This window comes from Moschus berezovskii, chromosome X, assembly GCF_049115385.1.
Source record: "Moschus berezovskii isolate FMDL1 chromosome X, NW_MosBer_1.0, whole genome shotgun sequence".
In the NCBI taxonomy this organism is placed as follows: domain Eukaryota; kingdom Metazoa; phylum Chordata; class Mammalia; order Artiodactyla; family Moschidae; genus Moschus; species Moschus berezovskii.
This window is the reverse complement of record NC_142488.1, coordinates 74694485-74712403: the sequence shown is the minus strand read 5'-3', so window position 1 is coordinate 74712403 and position 17919 is coordinate 74694485. Positions and strand designations below refer to the sequence as shown.

The 17919-nt window shown below is 36.8% G+C and overlaps 1 protein-coding gene across 3 annotated transcripts in view; it reads left to right on the top strand.

Annotated features, from left to right (window-relative positions):
• The window catches only part of CHM (CHM Rab escort protein), a 279787-nt gene that overhangs the window by 217163 nt on the left and 44705 nt on the right, over positions 1–17919 (top strand). For all 3 annotated transcript variants that reach the window (XM_055393821.2, XM_055393823.2, XM_055393822.2), the window contains 3 exons: positions 6892–6996; positions 7392–7455; positions 15688–15784. In XM_055393821.2, coding sequence (XP_055249796.2) covers positions 6892–6996; positions 7392–7455; positions 15688–15784 — 266 coding nt within the window. The remainder of the gene's footprint in view (positions 1–6891; positions 6997–7391; positions 7456–15687; positions 15785–17919) is intronic.

The window sequence follows — 17919 nt, the reverse complement described above, 5'->3', positions numbered from 1 at the left end:
TAGTATCCCCAGAATCAAGGCAAGTTCCTATCATCCATTATACTCAATAGATTTAAGTTAAAAAAATGAATGAAGATTAAAAATTGATGATAGCTGTTTTGTGCTTTTCTTTTCACCTTTCATTGAGGAAAGCAAATAAAAGCATAAATGATCATAGCATTGAGTTTAGTGTGGTGATTATACATCAAAGTGTTGTACAAACTGAGAGGAGAAATATGGAATATGTAAATAAGTTCATACTTATTTTGAGCTATATCTTATTTTTCTTTTTTGTTTAATGTACTCTCCTGAGATCCATTTTGACTGTGCTCTCTTGGCTATGTTATCCTTGACTCTGCTTTCTTAATTTTCAGAGGACATATGTATCAGGAGTTCTTTCCTATATGCTCTCATTAAATTCTAATACTGAAGCCCTCTGTTGACTGTTTTTGGAAACACTGAATGCTGTTGTTGAGCAGCTTTCTTTTCCTTCATAGGAATGCTGACCATGTAAAACTCCTGTAAATGTGATTTCACCATTTAGCAATGCAGTATTTGATATTAGTGTAGGGTATGGATGACCTTGGCCAGACATGTCTGTAACCAATAGTCGAATCGAATTACTTCAGCTAGTGTTCTTGTGAACTTCAGCTGTCTCACTTACTAGGTTTCCTGCTAGTACTATTTCTTGGAGATATCTTTTTTTGTTTTTTCTGATGTCAGGAATAACTGTACCTTTCCCAGGTATTTGGAAGTTAGTAATGAATATGTATGTTAGACTCAGGGTGAGGTGACTGATTCTTAACACCATTTGTCATTATATTAGAAAATTGCTGAATTTCATATTTTAGTATGTCCCATTTGCAAGATGGTAGTGGTAATATTCTAGATATTTAACCTCCACCAATCACATGCTAGTTACTATGGGGATAAAGAGATGAAGAAAACATGAATCTTGCCCTTGTGTATAAAGATTACAGTCTCTAAAGTCATGTAGGCCTAGATCTGTGCCCTGGCTTCCACACTTACTAGTTGAGTGAACGTTAGCAAGTTGTTTAACCTCTCTTTGCTTCAGTTTCTTTATCTTTAAAGTGGGACACAACAGTACCTATCTCATTTGGTTATTATGAGTATTAATTGAACAGATAAAGTGTGTAGAATCCATATAGCAAGAGCTTAGTACCTGTTAGCTAATCCGTTCCGTTCCGTCGCTCAGTCGTGTCCGACTCTTTGCGACCCCATGGACTGTAGCCTACCAGACTTCTCTGCCCATGGGATTCTCCAGGCAAGAATACTGGAGTGGGTTACCGTTTCCTTCTCCAGGGGATCTTCCCGACCCAGGGATCGAACCCGGGTCTCCCGCATTGGAGGCAGATGCTTTAACCTCTGAGCCACCAGGGAATAGCAGTTATTAATGTAACTGGATACTTTGGAATCCCATAGAGGAGATATATTGGGAAGATCCTTCTGTGCTATGCTAAGGAGTTCAGATTATAATTAATGGTAGTTCAGATTATAATGTAGTTTTTTTAATTTATTTTTTTATTGAAGAATAATTTCTTTACAGAATTTTGTTTTTGCTATCAAACCTCAACATGAATCAGCCATAGGTATACATATATCCCCTCCCTTTTGAACTTCCCTCCCCATCCCACCCCTCTAGGTTGATAGAGAGCCCCTGCTTGAGTTTCCTGAGCCATACAGCAAATTCCCGTTGACTATCTGTTTTACATATGGTAATGTAGTTATAAATGGGTGAATAACAAGATTAGATTTGTTACTTTTATGTTCCATTTCTGTGATTAGAAGTGATTTGGAAGAAGCACTGCGATGGAAGGAGATTCTTTACCTGCTAAATCAGAGATTCTGTAATCTTTGTTTCTGTTTCTGCACTATTCACATACATTGAATACTTCCATCATCCATCACTTATTCAGTCATCCGTGCACAGTTGTCATCTGTGTGCCAGGCACTGGAAGTATAGCACAGTACAAGACAATCATGGTCTTTGTTCTCATGGAGCTTAGAGTCTACCGGGGTACATTAAAGAACAAATAAATTAATTAGATAATTATACATTGAGATCTGGTCAATATTCAGATCTGGCTCTGTCCTTCCCTATGTAAAAAGCTTCAGTGACTTTATATCACTTCAGGATGAAGTCTAAGACCCTTTAACATGACGCGTGAGGCTCTGGGGTCTCACCTTTGCCTGCCTCTCTCAGTTCATCTGTCTTCTCTCCCTATTTGGTTCCCTGTACTTCTCTTACTTGCCTCTGTTCCCCTGCAAGTGCTGAGCTTCTATTGAAATGTTTTTATTTGCTTGCTTTAACTGGTTTTAACTACTTTAAAAGCAGCTAATATATCACTTCCTCCAAAGGACATTCCCTAATACTCTGCTGCTCCCCCCACCGCCAAGCTTTCACCTCTTAGAACAGTGCTTGGTACATGGTTGTTATGCCACACACATATGGCATAAACATTATGTTTAACAAATGAACTACCAGTGTGCTAACAATCCATTCATTGTCTTATTAGATTTAAAAAGTGTCTAGGGCAGTGTCAGTGGAGATGTTGAGGAGAGGCTAGTTTCAAGAAGTCTTTATAAGGTAAAATGAAAACTGAGTAGCAGATTAGATGTGGGAAAAGAGATTCTAAGCTAAGGAAACTCTGGTAACTGCTGGTCATGCCATTAACTGAGATTGAGATTCCAAGAAGGGAAGCAGGTGAGGAGCCATAAAGAATTCAGGTTTGGGGCATTCTAGGTTAAAAAGGCATTTGGAGTCTATCCAGGAAAAAAGTAGATAATAATTAAAAATATGAATACAGAGCTTGGGATTGATTACATCAAAGAGCCATAGGTTTGGAGTTATAATCATGTTTGAGACTGTTGGAGTAGATATTTACCCAAGAAAAATGAGTAATAGGTGTTTGGGAATGGTTTCATCGAAAAGGTGGCATTTGAAATAATATGTTTGAGATAGCTTGAAAGGGCATAGTGAGCAGGGGGGATTATTTTGTTTCCTTCAGTTACTGGGAATCTTCTAATTCCTTTAATGTATTTTCCTTTTAATGATTTCATGTGTGATTTATGTATTCCTTATAAAAGTAATTGGGATATTAATCTGAAGATTATAGAGAATAGATACCTGTTTTAATATTTTTATCTCCTGGACCAAAATCCAGATAAAGAGTTTTCATCTTGCTGATTCTTTTTTTTTTTTTCTTACCATAATTTTGCTATTTGTGCCCTCATGTTATTGAACCAAGAACTGTATAATTGTTGTGATTTGTTGATTTAGAAAGCTCAGCCCTAGAAATGTTCTGTCTGGCTTCACTGATTCTTATGATCAGCTTGGTCGTTGCGCCCTATAACTGGGAACTCCTATCATGTTCCTCCTCAATTTACCATTTATGGGGCTCAGCAAGGTCCTCAGCTAAATCCAGAATTCTGTTAATCTTTAATGGCTTCCTCAAGTTCATTTTGGAGGGGTGAACAGAGGCTATTTTAATGTTTCACTTTGTTGTTTTCCATTACTTGTATGTCATAACTTTTATGTTAATAATTATAATACAAAGTCTAAGTCTAGGTCCCAAATCTATATTTCTTTCTTCATTGTTCTCCCAATTAGGCCTAATATATGACAGTAAGTATCTGAGGGGAAAACAAATCTTATCACTTACTTAAATGTGTCTTGGTTTGAACAGCTTTGCTCAGGCCTTAGTACTTTAGCATGAGACTATCAGGTAAGTTGTGTTGTTATAATCTATCAGGATTACTAGGCATATGTGACTGTCACCTCAATTTCTGCAGAAATCAGTATTTTTTTTCTAGCAATAATCTTGACTTTCCACCTAGGATAACATAAAGATACAACAGTAGCTGTGACATACTCCATGATGATTCTTCCCTGGGATTTGGGAGCTTATCAGAATCTCCAGGGGTACTTATAATTTGAAAAAGTCCCCCAGGTGTGATTCTGATTTGCTTCCTTCTCCTTCTCCTCCTCCTGTGAGAATCACTTTTTAATCCAGAAGCTTCATCATAGATAGGCACATTTATTGGCATATTATCCTTGCATAGTTGAGCTCCCGAGTCTCCATGCCCATCTTTCCCTTCTGAGTGATCCCCAGTAATGCTAATACCATAACTTCTGAAATCACTGTCTGCCTTTCACCAAAGCTGTAGCTATCACGAAAGCAGCCTGATTAGTGTTTGGAAACCTACAAGCAAGGAGGTCTCCACAAGCTTCAGGGCCAGGTTTAATTATGTGGTTTACTTAAATGGGAGCCCTTTGCAAAGACTTAGATTGGAGTCCAAGGTTTCTACTAACATCACTCCCTCTTCCAATTTGATTCCAACATTTTATGGTGAAAATATTAAACTCTACACCAACATGGAAAGAATTTCAGGGTGATCACCTGTATATCCACAACCTAGATTCTACAATTAACATTTTAACATGCTTGCTTAATCATATGTCTACCCAAATATTTATCCCTCTGTTCACCTATTCACCATTTCACTGTAAATTTCATAATAAATTCCAGATAACAGTACAATTTCCCCTAAATACTTCAGTACACATATCATTAACTAGAGTTTAATATATGTTTATAGCTTTTTCTTCTGATGTAAAATTTACATGTGATAAACTACCCAAATCTTAAGTGTTCATTACCTGAGTATTGACAAATGATAAATCTGTATAACCTGAATCCTTGTCAAAATACAGAAGATTTTAACACCCTTTTTTTTCTGCCCAGATTATTCCCTCTTGACTTTCTATAGTCTCTGAGGTAAAGGTAAGAAAGAGGCTTGTCAGTGTTTCCAGGACAAATAGGGTTTGATGCTTCATGATGGATCAACAGATTTCTCTTTTCCCTTGCCAAAATACCTTGTGCTTTAAATTGTGTATGAATGTTTTAAAACAGAAGACTTGAAGGAATTCTCTGGCAGTTCAGTGGTTAGGGCTTGGGGTTTTCACAGCAGGGGCCCTGATTCGATCCCTGCTTGGGAAACTAAAATCTCACAAGCCACATGTCATGGACCAGAAAACAAAACAAAAAAAATAATAATAATAATAAAAACATAAACCAGGAGACTAACTTGCCTTTCTGATTTTAAGTATTTATTTTTTAAAATAGATATAAATACTTCAGTTAGTTAGGTATTTTATAAAACAGGAACTCTAGTTTGATGAAATGTGAGGCGATATGCATAGAAATATAACTGAGGAAGAGAAAGGAAGTAGAAGTGAGAGGGGAAAAAAATCACATAAATATTGATTTATTTATTAATATGTAGTCAATTGATTAAAAATATGTGTACCTAACATCACAAGATATAGTTTAGCCTGATGGCAGTGTCATGCCATTTATTCAAGAATATCAGCATATCATAATCTGCCTTTAGGAAAATACACATTAAATTCCTCTCACTATTGGTCTTGGGTATATGTCATTTTACTGTTAATGCCTTTATGCCTGGCAAATAGCTCTTTTTTTAAAAATAGCTCTTATTTAGGGTAGCATATTTTAATTTATGCTAATATATTTTAAATATGACATCAGTTTGATATTACCCCTTTGCATTTTATGAGGAGTAACACACAAGCGTTTTTCAAATAAAATAATTCTAGTCTCAAAAGGAAAGCTATGACAAAGTAAATTTTGTTATTTCCATAATAAAAATATATAGGAAACATGCAGGCATTTGCATATACTTCCTGAAATATTGCATACTGTCTTTGTCAGTGCTGGTAAATCCATTTCAAGGATGTTGCCCTTAGTCCATTAGTTTGGATAATGAACCCTATAAAGTACATTTATAACTTGTGGCACTGCAAGGAGATGGATTCTAATTTTCATCCTTTTATCTAGACACACTGAGAGAAGGTCAATGGAGGGTTCTATATGATTCATTGTCCCAACACATATCAGATGACAGAGACCTGATAATGTCCATGCATAAGTATTTTCTTTATTTGGAAACAGCACTTGAAAAATATCTTTCTATGATCATCCTCTGAAGTAAAGTGGAAACAGATATTAAAAAAGCTCTATCCCTCCCCCCATTTTTTTTTTGTTTAAAACATTATCACATACATAAATAAATAAATAAACATTATCACACTTGTTGCAAGATAGCTATTCTTGAACAAAAAAGTAAGCAACACTTAACAGAAAAACAAACCTTTAGTGGCTTTTACAGGCTGTAAATAATATAACAAGTTACTTAATCAACTTTTCCTCCCCCTTTTCTTAGATCTGTTAAGAAAAAAAAGCCTATTTCTAAGCAAAGAAAAATCTACTATGTTCCTAAACATTAGAAAAGCTTATAGCATAATAGTTGTCCTAACTTACTATTAATAGCATTCAAAATAAATATTTAAGTTCTGCTGCTGCTACTGCTGCTAAGTCACTTCAGTCGTGTCCAACTTTGTGTGACCCCATAGACGGAAGCCCACCAGGCACCCCCGTCCCTGGGATTCTCCAGGCAAGAACACTGGAGTGGGTTGCCATTTCCTTCTCCACTGTGTGAAAGTGAAAAGTGAAAGTGAAGTCGCTCAGTCGTGTCTGACCCTTAGCGACCCAAGGGACTGCAGCCTACTAGGCTCCTCCATCCATGGGATTTTCTAGGCAATAGTACTGGAGTAGCTTGCCATTGCCTTCTCCGGTTTAAGTTCTAGTCCACGCTTAATAGTTTAAAATGCTTCAAAATAGCGACAAGAATATATATTCTGCAGTTTAGTGTAAGTTTTGTTTCCAAAAAATGTGTACTTGTGGGCAGTTTTAAAATCTTTTCACAAGTTAGTTTTAGATTCAGGATTGGTAGCTAGCTGATTATGTTCGTTTTCTTTATTATGTAATCATCAATGAGAACTTTTTTCTGTGCTTATCTTCTTTGTAGATGTAAAGCAATCATAGATCAGTATGGTCAGAGAATAATCTCTAAGCATTTCCTTGTGGAAGACAGTTATTTGTCTGAGAACACATGCTCACATGTGCAATACAGGTAAGGCACTCCTCCATCCACTCTGCAACGGAAGGTGAAACTTAGGGAAATTCATCTGTGTGGTTACATTAACAATTCTGTATGGTTCTGTTCTTCAAGTAAGATGCAAATATATACCAAACCAAAGATATATTCACTGTTCTCTTATAAGGTCTGGTTTGAGGGGAACCTAGCCTAATGTTGACTACATTGCATCAGCTGGGGTCTGTCTGCAGGTAACACATCCTCCTTTCCTGAGCCAAGTAAAGATTAAAGCAGAACTTGACTTGGTTTGGGGAGGTGACACTTTTATCGTGACTTAAATCTTTCAAACATACCTTAAGGTGGTCATATAGCTATATAAATGAGATTTATTCATGGAATCTGAGTCACTGATTAACTTTTCTGCATTACAGGCAGATCTCCAGGGCAGTCTTGATTACAGATAGATCTGTTCTCAAAACAGATTCAGATCAGCAGGTAATTCTAGTCCTGTACTTGTTGGTAACATGTTGCTAACTTAATCTACATGGTAATATATTGCGAATTAATACAGGTGAAATAAAATATATTAAAAAATGTGTGCTAATAATACATTTAATGCATTTTAAAAATACATAATGGCAATTATATAATAATTTTGGTTTCTTAAAGATTCCTTCCAGTGGAACAACTAATTGCGTCATATGTAACAGATTTATTCTAGGAATATCGAAATCATCCTAGTTTTTTTTTTTTTGCAACTTTGAAACTGAAAATATATTATTATGGGAAGAAAAGCATTTAGAAACATTTAAAAATCTTGGATGAAATGAGGATGATATGGTTAGATAGCATCACTGACTCAGTGAACGTGAATTTGACCAAACTCTGGGAGATAGTGAAGGACAGGGGAAAAGAGTTGGACACAACTTAGCAACTGAACAACAACAAAAACCTTGAAGGAAAAGGCTTAATGGTAACTAGTCCTATAGCAGTGGCTGTAAGTTCACTGTTAGGGGTCTAGTGTGAATGAGCATCAGCATGCATTTTCAATTCAGGCTTTCCTCATCACCATGGTTCATTTTGGTACCCTCTTCCTCCTCATAACCACTGATTCTATCAGTGGAATCTTTATACCTGTGATTTTTCCTTAATCTGAACACGTAAATTCTAAAAAAATGCCCCCTTCTCCTTCTGACAACAGTTTATAGGATGTTAAAATCAGCTTACTCAGTAAGCGTGAATGTCATATCTAGCCTGTATGCTACTGCTTAAGATAGGTTCTGAAATTTCCTTAAGTTGGAAACTTTCTATTTTATTAAACAAATATGTTAGTTTTAAGTGTGAGTGTGAATTCTTTCATTTAATCATTCAACAGAGAGTGAATACCTTTCACATGCCAGCCAGTGCGGTAGATTCTGAGGAGATAGTGCTGACCATGATAGTATCTGTCCCCTCATAGCTTGCAGTCTGTAGGACAGAGATTGTCTTTTGTTGTAGTTGCTAAGTCGTGTTCAAGTCTTTTTTGACCCCATGGACTATGGCCCACCAGGCTCCTCTGTTCATGGGATTCTCCAGGCAAGACTACTGCAGTGGGTTGCTATGCCCTTCTCTAGGGGATCTTCCTGACCTAAGAATCGAACCTATGTCTCCTGCTTGGCAAGTGGATTCTGTACCACTGATTGCTTCTTAAGAATAAGGGTGTAGATCCCTCAGGGGGAATGAGACAGGCTGGGACCTGGGACCCTTTGCTGCAGTGCTTGCACCTGGACACACCTCTACTTGATCAACAAAATACAGAGAGACTATATGGGACTAAACTGTGTTCATATACAGTTGGGACAAATTCTGGACCCAAAAGATACAAAGAAATCAGAAAACCCAACTGCCACTTTTGAAGAGCCTGGAGCAAACACGGGGTGTTGGGAGCAAAAGCAGGGTACTGAGCATGCCCCCTGCACACAACAGAACATAGAGATGGACAAGCAAAACACCTAAGCCACTTTTCTGGCCACGTCTCCTGCATTGCATTTGAATTCGTTACCACTGAGCCACCAGGGAAGCCTGCAGATACAGATACAGACAGATAAATAGGAAGTGCAGTTCAGCATGGCAAGTGTGAACAAGAAGTTTTAAAATCGCAGCACTCATCATATTGTCCTGTAATTGCTAGTTTACTTGTCTGTCTCCCAGTAAACCATAAGCTTTGTGAATGGGTTGAAGAATGACAGAGGCAGAAAAGCGTGAAGAGAGCAAAGACACTTCTGAAGAAGCTAAGCTGGGAAGAGTAAGAGAGAGGACAGTGATCTCTGCTGGGGGATGTGGAAGTGAACAGGGCATTTATTTGAAGTGTTACAGTATATTTCAGCTGAGAATGGGGCCAGCAGAGAAGAGGTTGAAGATGCCCAGAAGAAAAGGAAGATAACTGATGCAGCAAGGTTCAGATAAAGGCTAGAGGGGATGGGATTCAGAGAATAGGTGAGAAACATTGTCCTTATATGGGATATGTGACACTGAAATAAGAGGGTGAATGCATGAACACCTTGAGCTGCATGTACAAATTCTGGTAATTCATTTTTCTTTTTTGTTCTGTTACAAATATTTTCTATTTTTTTTTATGGCTTCTTAGATACACCCATCATTTAAAAATGGACATTTAATTTCCAATTACATGTTTTTTAAATTTTATGTATTTATTCATTTATTTTTCTCTGTGCTGGCTCTTTGTTGCTGCATGTGGTCTTTCTCTAGCTGTGGTGAGTGAGGGCTACTCTAGTTTTGGTGCATAGGTTTCTCATTGCTGTGGCTTCTCTTGTTGTAGGCCATGGGCTTTAGGATACAGGCTCAGTAGTTAAGGTGCATGGGCTTAGTTATCCCACAGCATGTGGAATCTTCCCAGACCAGGGATCGAACCTGTGTCCCCTGCATTGGCAGATGGATTCTTAACCACTGGACCACCAGGGAGGTCCTACATGGGGTTTTTAAAGTATCTTTGATATTAATTTCTTATTTTGATTTTAATGTCTCATTTATTCTCTGCTTTATATCTGCTTTATTCTCTGTAATCACTGTGTGTGTTTTTTCAGTCTTCTAACTTCATTGAGGCTTTCAATGGCTAAGTCAAAGATCTCTGTTGGTAAATGTCACATTGTGCTTAAAAATATGTGGCTTATTTCCAAATATCTTTTGATATTTGATTTCTTTTGATTTCTGGCCTATTTTCACAGTGATAAGAGAACAGACTCTGTGTGATTTTAATACCTTTAGACTATAAAATTTTTGCACCTTGTTTTATGTCCCTGGATATGTTCCAGTGTCTCCTAGTTTATAGTCTGAGGGAACTTGAATAGAATTTGTATCTTGCTATAATGTGAAAATTGTATAAATCTTAATTATGGTGAATTAGTTCATGGTGCTTTTCCTTCTACTTTTCTGTATATTCATTTTCTTAATTTGTAAGAGTTTGATATTGGAACTCTAACCAAAAATCTTAATTTATCTACTTAAATATTTGTAATATAAAGTAGAACTGTATGTAACTTTGTATTTTCCATATCTCTTATAAATGTGTTATCATTCTTTCATAATTTAAAAAATGAAGAGAAAAAAATCAAACTAACACAGAATAAATATTTTTTAAAAAGGGAAAAAAAAAAAGAGTGAATCTGGGAACATTTGTAGACTTGGGAGTTCCCATCCAATGGGTTCTATTTACTTTTTAAAATTACAAGGTGAGGTCATCTCCTGAGAATGGGGGTGTGAGTGTGGGAATGGGTCAGAGCTCAAGCAAAGGAGTAAAATAAGAGACAGGTCACTGTGGAAAGTGACCTGTCTCATGGTCAGATGACTGGGCAGTGTTGAGGGGTCCAGCTGAGTCTGGAGGTCATGGGTTTACAGTAACATTAATCTTCTCCTATCCTTTCAGCTCTTTCATTCCGTTACCCCCACCCAGCCTGTTCATTGACATGTTAAGAGAGACCTACAGTTCCTTGTTCCCTCTGTTTCCTCCCAGATTACCAGCTCCCTTCTGCCCTCTTCCTTTTCTATGCCTTAGACCACATGGTAGATCTTACGAACTGCTCTTCCTTCAAAACCTTCAATTCCCATATAATGTTCTTCTGTACCCACAGAGGAAAGTCCCATCCTTGGATGAAGCTCAGATCTACACTTGGAACGCTAAGGGCTGATTGGGAAAACTATACCACCAGATAGACTGGCACCACCACAGTGCTGGTGGCACCAACCTCATCTAGCAGAAACCTGAGTACCTACCAACAGTTAGCTCCTCACTGGCCTCAGACAGCTCCCTCTCCCCTCAGGGCTAGTCTTAAGTTTTCACTATTTTTACCCACCCTTAGCCCTCTAACTTTTCCCCCATCACTTTGCCGAGAAAAGTAAGGACACCTACAAAGCACAGTGGCCCTTGATCTCCTGCCTCACCACCCACAACTTACATACACAAGCATAGAGACTAATGAGGGGGCTCCCCTCCTTATCCAAGGCCAATCCCTTTTACAAGTGCCCTTGACACACACATGTGCCCACACCACCGAGTATGCCTGCTCTCTCTCCTACATCTTCAGCCTCTCCCCACTATTGGTACCTTCCCCTCAACCTGTACACATTTATTAGCATTTTCTGTTCCAAAAATTAAAATAAAAAAAAAAACAACAGAAAAATTCTCTTTGAGTCTGTACCTATTTGCAGCTAGTGTCCAATCTCTCCCCTGCCCTTATCAATATTTTTGAGATGGTATCTCTGCTTCCTGCCTCCAGCTCCTTACCTCTCATTATTTCTAGACCAACCTGACTTCTATTATCAAATTCCTACTACAGCTTCTCTTCATAACTTCATACTAGTAAGGACCACAGGACATTTTTGGGTTTAGTTTCCTAAGTATTTTCTGGTATGTTTGACAGTGTTGACAGTTCCCTTTGTCTTGAAACTCTACTCCTTTGGCTACCATGACAGTTTGTTCTCCTGGTTCTCCTCATAGATTCTCTGGCTATTTCCACTTGACTTCCTCTGTGGGCTCTATCCTCCTCTTAATTATCAGGCCACCTCAGGTTTCTGAGTACAGTCTACCATACCTCTTATTCTGCATGCTTGCACTTGACTCCTTGTATTTTTATGTTTTCTGACTCTGCATAGCCTTCCATGTCTATATCTCCTGGGACTGTTAACCCAAAGCCCAAATTTCCTACTGGACATCTATCCCAAGGACCATGCAAATTGAACATACTCAGAGCTGAATTTACCATCTTCCCGCTTAAAACTGCTCATCCAGTGCTTCCTAATTCCATGAAAGCACTGACGTCCTCCCAACATCTACTCCCATCTTGGACATATTGTGAGCCTCCAGGTCCTTGTCAGTATACTTCCTAGAAGTTGCCCCAGTCTGCTTTCCTCTCAATCCTTCTTCTCACTGCTCTGGTTTCAGAGCTCATCACCTCTTCCTTCTAACTGATTGCCCTGACTCTCATCTTGTCTCCTTTAAATCTGTCCTCTTACACAGGATTCAGAGAGATCAGTCTAAAATATATATCTGGTCTGCCGTTTTTTGTTTCCTATATGTTTTCTTTTTTCTCTTTTTGAATTTTTGAATCATAAATAAATTGATGAGACTTAGAGGAAAGAGTGGTGTGATCATTCACCTAGAGCCTGACATCCTAGAATATGAAGTCAAGTGGGCCTTAGGAAGCATCACTACAAACAAAACTAGTGGAGGTGATGGAATTCCTGTTGAGCTATTTCAAATCCTAAAAGATGATGCTGTGAAAGTGCTGCAGTCAATATGCAAGCAAAATTAGAAAACTCAACAGTTGTCACAGGACTGGAAGAGGTCAGTCTTCATTCCAATCACAAAGAAAGGTAATGCCAAAGAATGTTCAAACTACCGCACAATTGCACTCATCTCACACACTAGCAGAGTAATGCTCAAAATTCTCCAAGCCAGGCTTCAAAAGTATGTGAACCATGAACTTCCAGATGTTCAAGCTGGTTTTAGAAAAAGCAGAGGAACCAGAGATCAAATTGCCAACATGCACTGGATCATCGAAAAAGCAAAAGAGTTCCAGAAAAATATCTATGTCTACTTTATTGACTATGCCAAAGCCTTTGACTGTGGATCACAACAAACATTGAAAAATTCTTCAAGAGATGGGAATACCAGACCACCTTACCTGCCTCTTGATAAATCTGTATGCAGGTCAAGAAGCAACAGTTAGAAACGGACATGGAACAACAGACTGGTTCCAAATTGGGAAAGGAATACTTCAAGGCTGTATATTGTTACCCTGCTTATTAAACTTACGTGCAGAGTGCATCATGTTAAATGCCAGGCTGGATGAAGCACAAGTTGGAATCAAGATTGCTGGGAGAAATATCAATAACCTCAGATATGCAGACCACCCTTATGGCAAAAAGTGAAGAAGAACTAAAGAGCCTCTTGATGAAAGTGAAAGAGGATAGTGAAAAAGCTAGCTTAAAACTCAACATTCACAAAATGAATATCATGGCATCTGGTCCCATCACTTCATGACAAATAGATGGGGAAACAATGGAAATGGTGACAGACTTTATTTTTTGGGCTCCAAAATCACTGCAGATGGTGACTGCAGCCATGAAATTTAAAAACACTTGCTCCTTGGAAGAAAAGCTATGACCAACCTAAAAAGCGTATTAAAAAGAAGAGACATCATTTTACTGATAAAGTGATAAAGGTCCATATAGTAAAAGCTCTGGTTTTTCCAGTAGTCATGTATGGATGTGAGAGTTGGACTATAAAGAAAGCTGAGCACTGAAGAATTAATTTTTTTGAATTGCGGTGTTGGAGAAGACTTGAGAGTCCCTTGGACTGCAAGGAGATCAAATTAGTCAATCCTGAAGGAAATTGGTCCTGGTTATTCATTGGAAGGACTGATGCTGAAGGTGAAATTCCAATACTTGGGCCACTTTATGTGAAGAACTGACCCATTGAAAAAGACCCTGATGTTGGGAAAGATTGAGGGCAGGAGGAGAAGGGGACGACAGAGGATGAGATGGTTGGATGGCATCACCAAATCAATGGACATGAGTTTGAGCAAGCTCTGGGAGTCGGTCATGGACAGGGAAGCCTGGCGTGTTGCAGTCCTTAGGACTGCAAAGAGTTGGACACGACTGAGTGACTGAACTGAACTGAGAGGAAAGAGTAGTTGTTGGTTTAGGTAAATTTTATCAAAGGGTTATTCAAGGACTGAAGGAATTACCTTTTGATGGCTTTTATAATCTCTCTGTGATTTAAGATACTTACCTTTTCAAGAGTTGAGACAGAAGGCACTGTGATAGGGGGTCACTGATGATACATGATAATTGTCAGAAACAAAAGAAGTACTTAGATGTTGGTCCAATCTTTAAGATACCTTTTCAGTTATATACATGTTTTTAGTCATAATTGTTTGATAATAATTATGCAACATTAGGGGCTTCCCACATGGCATGGTGGTAAAGAATCCTCCTGCAATGCAAGAGATATAGGAGATGTTAGTTGGATCCCTGGGTCGGGGAAATCCTGAAGGAGGAAATGCCAATGCATTTCAGTATTCTTGCCTGGAAAATCCCAGGGACAGAGGAATCTGGTGGACTACAGTCCACAGAGTCTGAGTTGGGCATGACTGAGTACGTATGCACACACAACATTAGATCCATGTTTTAGTGACTCCTCTCTCTTCAGTACAACATTTTTTATCATAGCAGCAAAAGGAGTTGAGGAATATGGAGAACACAGTTTTTGAGACATTGTAAATCTCCAAATGTATATACAGGTAGTGATAGTAATAAGGGCATGATTATCAAAAAAAATTTATTTTCAGAACTTAAAAGCATTTCCTCTGTTGGCTTTCAATATGATGTTGCCAGTTAAAATCTAAACATAATGCTCACAGGTAAAAGTACAAGTTGGGCTTTATTTTTTGGCAATATTTCCTATACAAAACAATATATTTTCCTCAGATTGAAGATTAAATTGAGAATTGGTATTGAAGCTTTTGGTTCTGTAGAGAAATATTTATCTGACCATTATTTAACGTTTTTTTTTCTTTAATATAAAGCCGTATAACATATTAGTGGTGTCTAGCATAGCATACTGCATATTAATGGAGTCCTTAATTTGAAGCCATTCATTTTGAAATATTTTGGTATTTGTTTAGCTGTACTTTGGTATATGTTGACATATGCTTTGCTTATTTCAGTATCTTTGCAATGTTTTTTTAGGTAACATTTCAAATTTTTAGTACTCTATAGCTTTTATTTTTAGCCATTATGAATAATGAAAATTAATTTAATGTACAGTGATTGAAACAATGAAGTGCATACAATTCAGAAATAATGAATTGTACCTTTATTGTGCCTTTTGAGGGGGGCACAATAAATTGTTAAAACCTTTGGAACAAAATGAAGTAATTAGTCACATCTTTTGAAAATATGTAGTAAGTGAAAGATTTAATAAATATTAAAGATATTTGAAATATTTATTGTCCATGAATTTTAGGACTGCAGTATATATCATGTATAAATATATCAATAATTTGACACATGTGCATGCTTTATGTTTCAAATTTTGTTCTAAAATTCAATCCCACCAGCTAAAGTTTTTTCAAACTGTTTGAAAAAAGACACTCAGTTTGCTCTAATGATAAAAGAATGAAAATGAGATCTCACAGCTATGTCTGATATTTTGTTTCTGCTTTTTAGATTTCCATTTTGACAGTGCCAGCAGAGGAACCAGGAACTTTTGCTGTTCGAGTCATTGAGTTATGTTCGTCAACAATGACATGCATGAAAGGCTCATGTAAGCACAATAGAGTCTGGTAGTTTGTCTTTTGTGTTTGTTTACGAAGTAAAGGGGGACATCTGTTCTTATGGTTGTCAGGATTGTATTAATAGAGTTTTGCTACATATATATATTTTTAATTCATGGTATTTGTTCACATCATGTAAGTCATAGAGTAAGTCATTTCACATCTTCCCCTTGCCTCTGAACGTTTCTAAAACTAAATCTTCACATGCACCATTGTTAAGCTATCTATCTGTTCTTCTACCTCTGGGTATCAAAATTTCTGTCTCAGCACTGTCATATATCATGCCGCCTACAACATATTTCTTAAAGATGTTTCAGTAAGTAAAAGAAGCAAGTGTACATTGACCATCACTATGCCTGGACATAAACTGTATTCATAGGGATTATTAAGAAACAGTTGACATTCCCGACTGGAGGTATTCATAATCTTACTGCACATCCAATTAAACAAGACAATATTAAATGAGTGCAGTGTGCTCTGGTAGGCATATCAGGCTAGTTAAAGATGAATACAACATAGGCCCTGAACTTAGGGGACTCACAGTCTAGTGGGACAGATATGACAAATACCAAAGTAGCTGTAACAGGCAGATTATTAAAATATCACAAGGGAGGTACTGACAAATTAGACTGGAGATAATCTTAGAAGGAAAACATAACAGTATCATTAGCTACAATTATTTTAAATTCTGTAAACTTATATTGAGTTTTACTGCAGCTGTTAACATGAATTATGAAAAGCTGAAGACTAATCTGATTTGGCCTAGTCAAGGAATATTTGACTATGCTTACAAGTGTAGGACTATTGCTTCCTAAAAGATGGTAAAAACATGGTCAAACAAAGAGAAGTGGGAGCATGATGCCAAAAGGGAGAGGCAAGCAAACTTACCCAGTATTGCTATAAGCCTAAACTTCCATTTGAAAAAATAGCTCAAGTTTAATCTTCACCTTATTATTTTCCCCCTATTACTTTAGCCAGTTTTTGTGTGTGTGTCAGTTTATCTGTGTTAGCATCTAAAATATACAACTGCACTCATTTTGGGTTTTCTAAATTGCATTTATTTTATGTTTGTGAATATTTTTTAAAATTTACTTTTATAGATTATTTTTCTATGTGAAATATTTTATATTCCCAGTGTTAATAATATATATTCACTGTTGACAATTTGGAAGATGTAAAAAAGAAAAGTAAAATTGCTATACTCCTTCTCCTTAGAAATGATAAACACTTGATTATGTTTGTCTTTTTTAAGATGTGTATGCATATATATTTTCATTAAAATGCAATACTATTTATATACATAACCTACCTTTTAAAAAGACTTTAATACAGCAAAAATCTTTTTGTAATTCTATGATATAATTTTCAATGATTGTGGATATGCCATTTTTATTTAATCCCATGATGTTGAGATTGTTTTGAAAAATTTTACTTGATAGTCCTATAAAAACCAGCCATTTTTATAAGTATATATTTATGAGCATCAATTATTTTTTGTAAGTTTTTTTGAGTGGAATTATTGGGTCAAAGTAGATTCTTTAAAATTTTGGAATAATTATGTCTTCTTAGAATTTGCAAAGATAGTACACACAGGTCCCATGTATCCTTCAGAAATTTTTTGCATTAGTTACATTTTATCAAATTATAGTACAATATCAAAACCAGGAATTTGACATTGGTACAATGTGTGTATGCTTTTGCCATATACATGTTTTTTGGTTTTCTCTCAAGTCTACATTCAAGATTTTTCTCCTTAGTCTTTGAGTTTTAGAATTTTGATTATGATGTGTCTTGGCATTTATTTCTTTGGATTTATTCTATTTGAAATTTGTGCAGCTTCTTGAATCTGCAGGTATGTATCTTTTTTTAATCAAATTTGTGAAATTTTTGTCCTTTATTTCTTTGAGTATTTTTCAGCTAATGCTCTTTCTCCTTCTGGGACTTCTATGCCATGTTTATTGGATCTTTTCTTTTTTTTAATTAATTTATTTATTTTATTGGAGGTTAATTAATTTACAGTATTGTAGTGTTTATTTCCATACATTGACATGAATCAGCCATCGGTGTACATGTGTTGCCCATCCTGAAGACCTTCCCACATCCCTCCCCATCCCGTGCCTCAGGG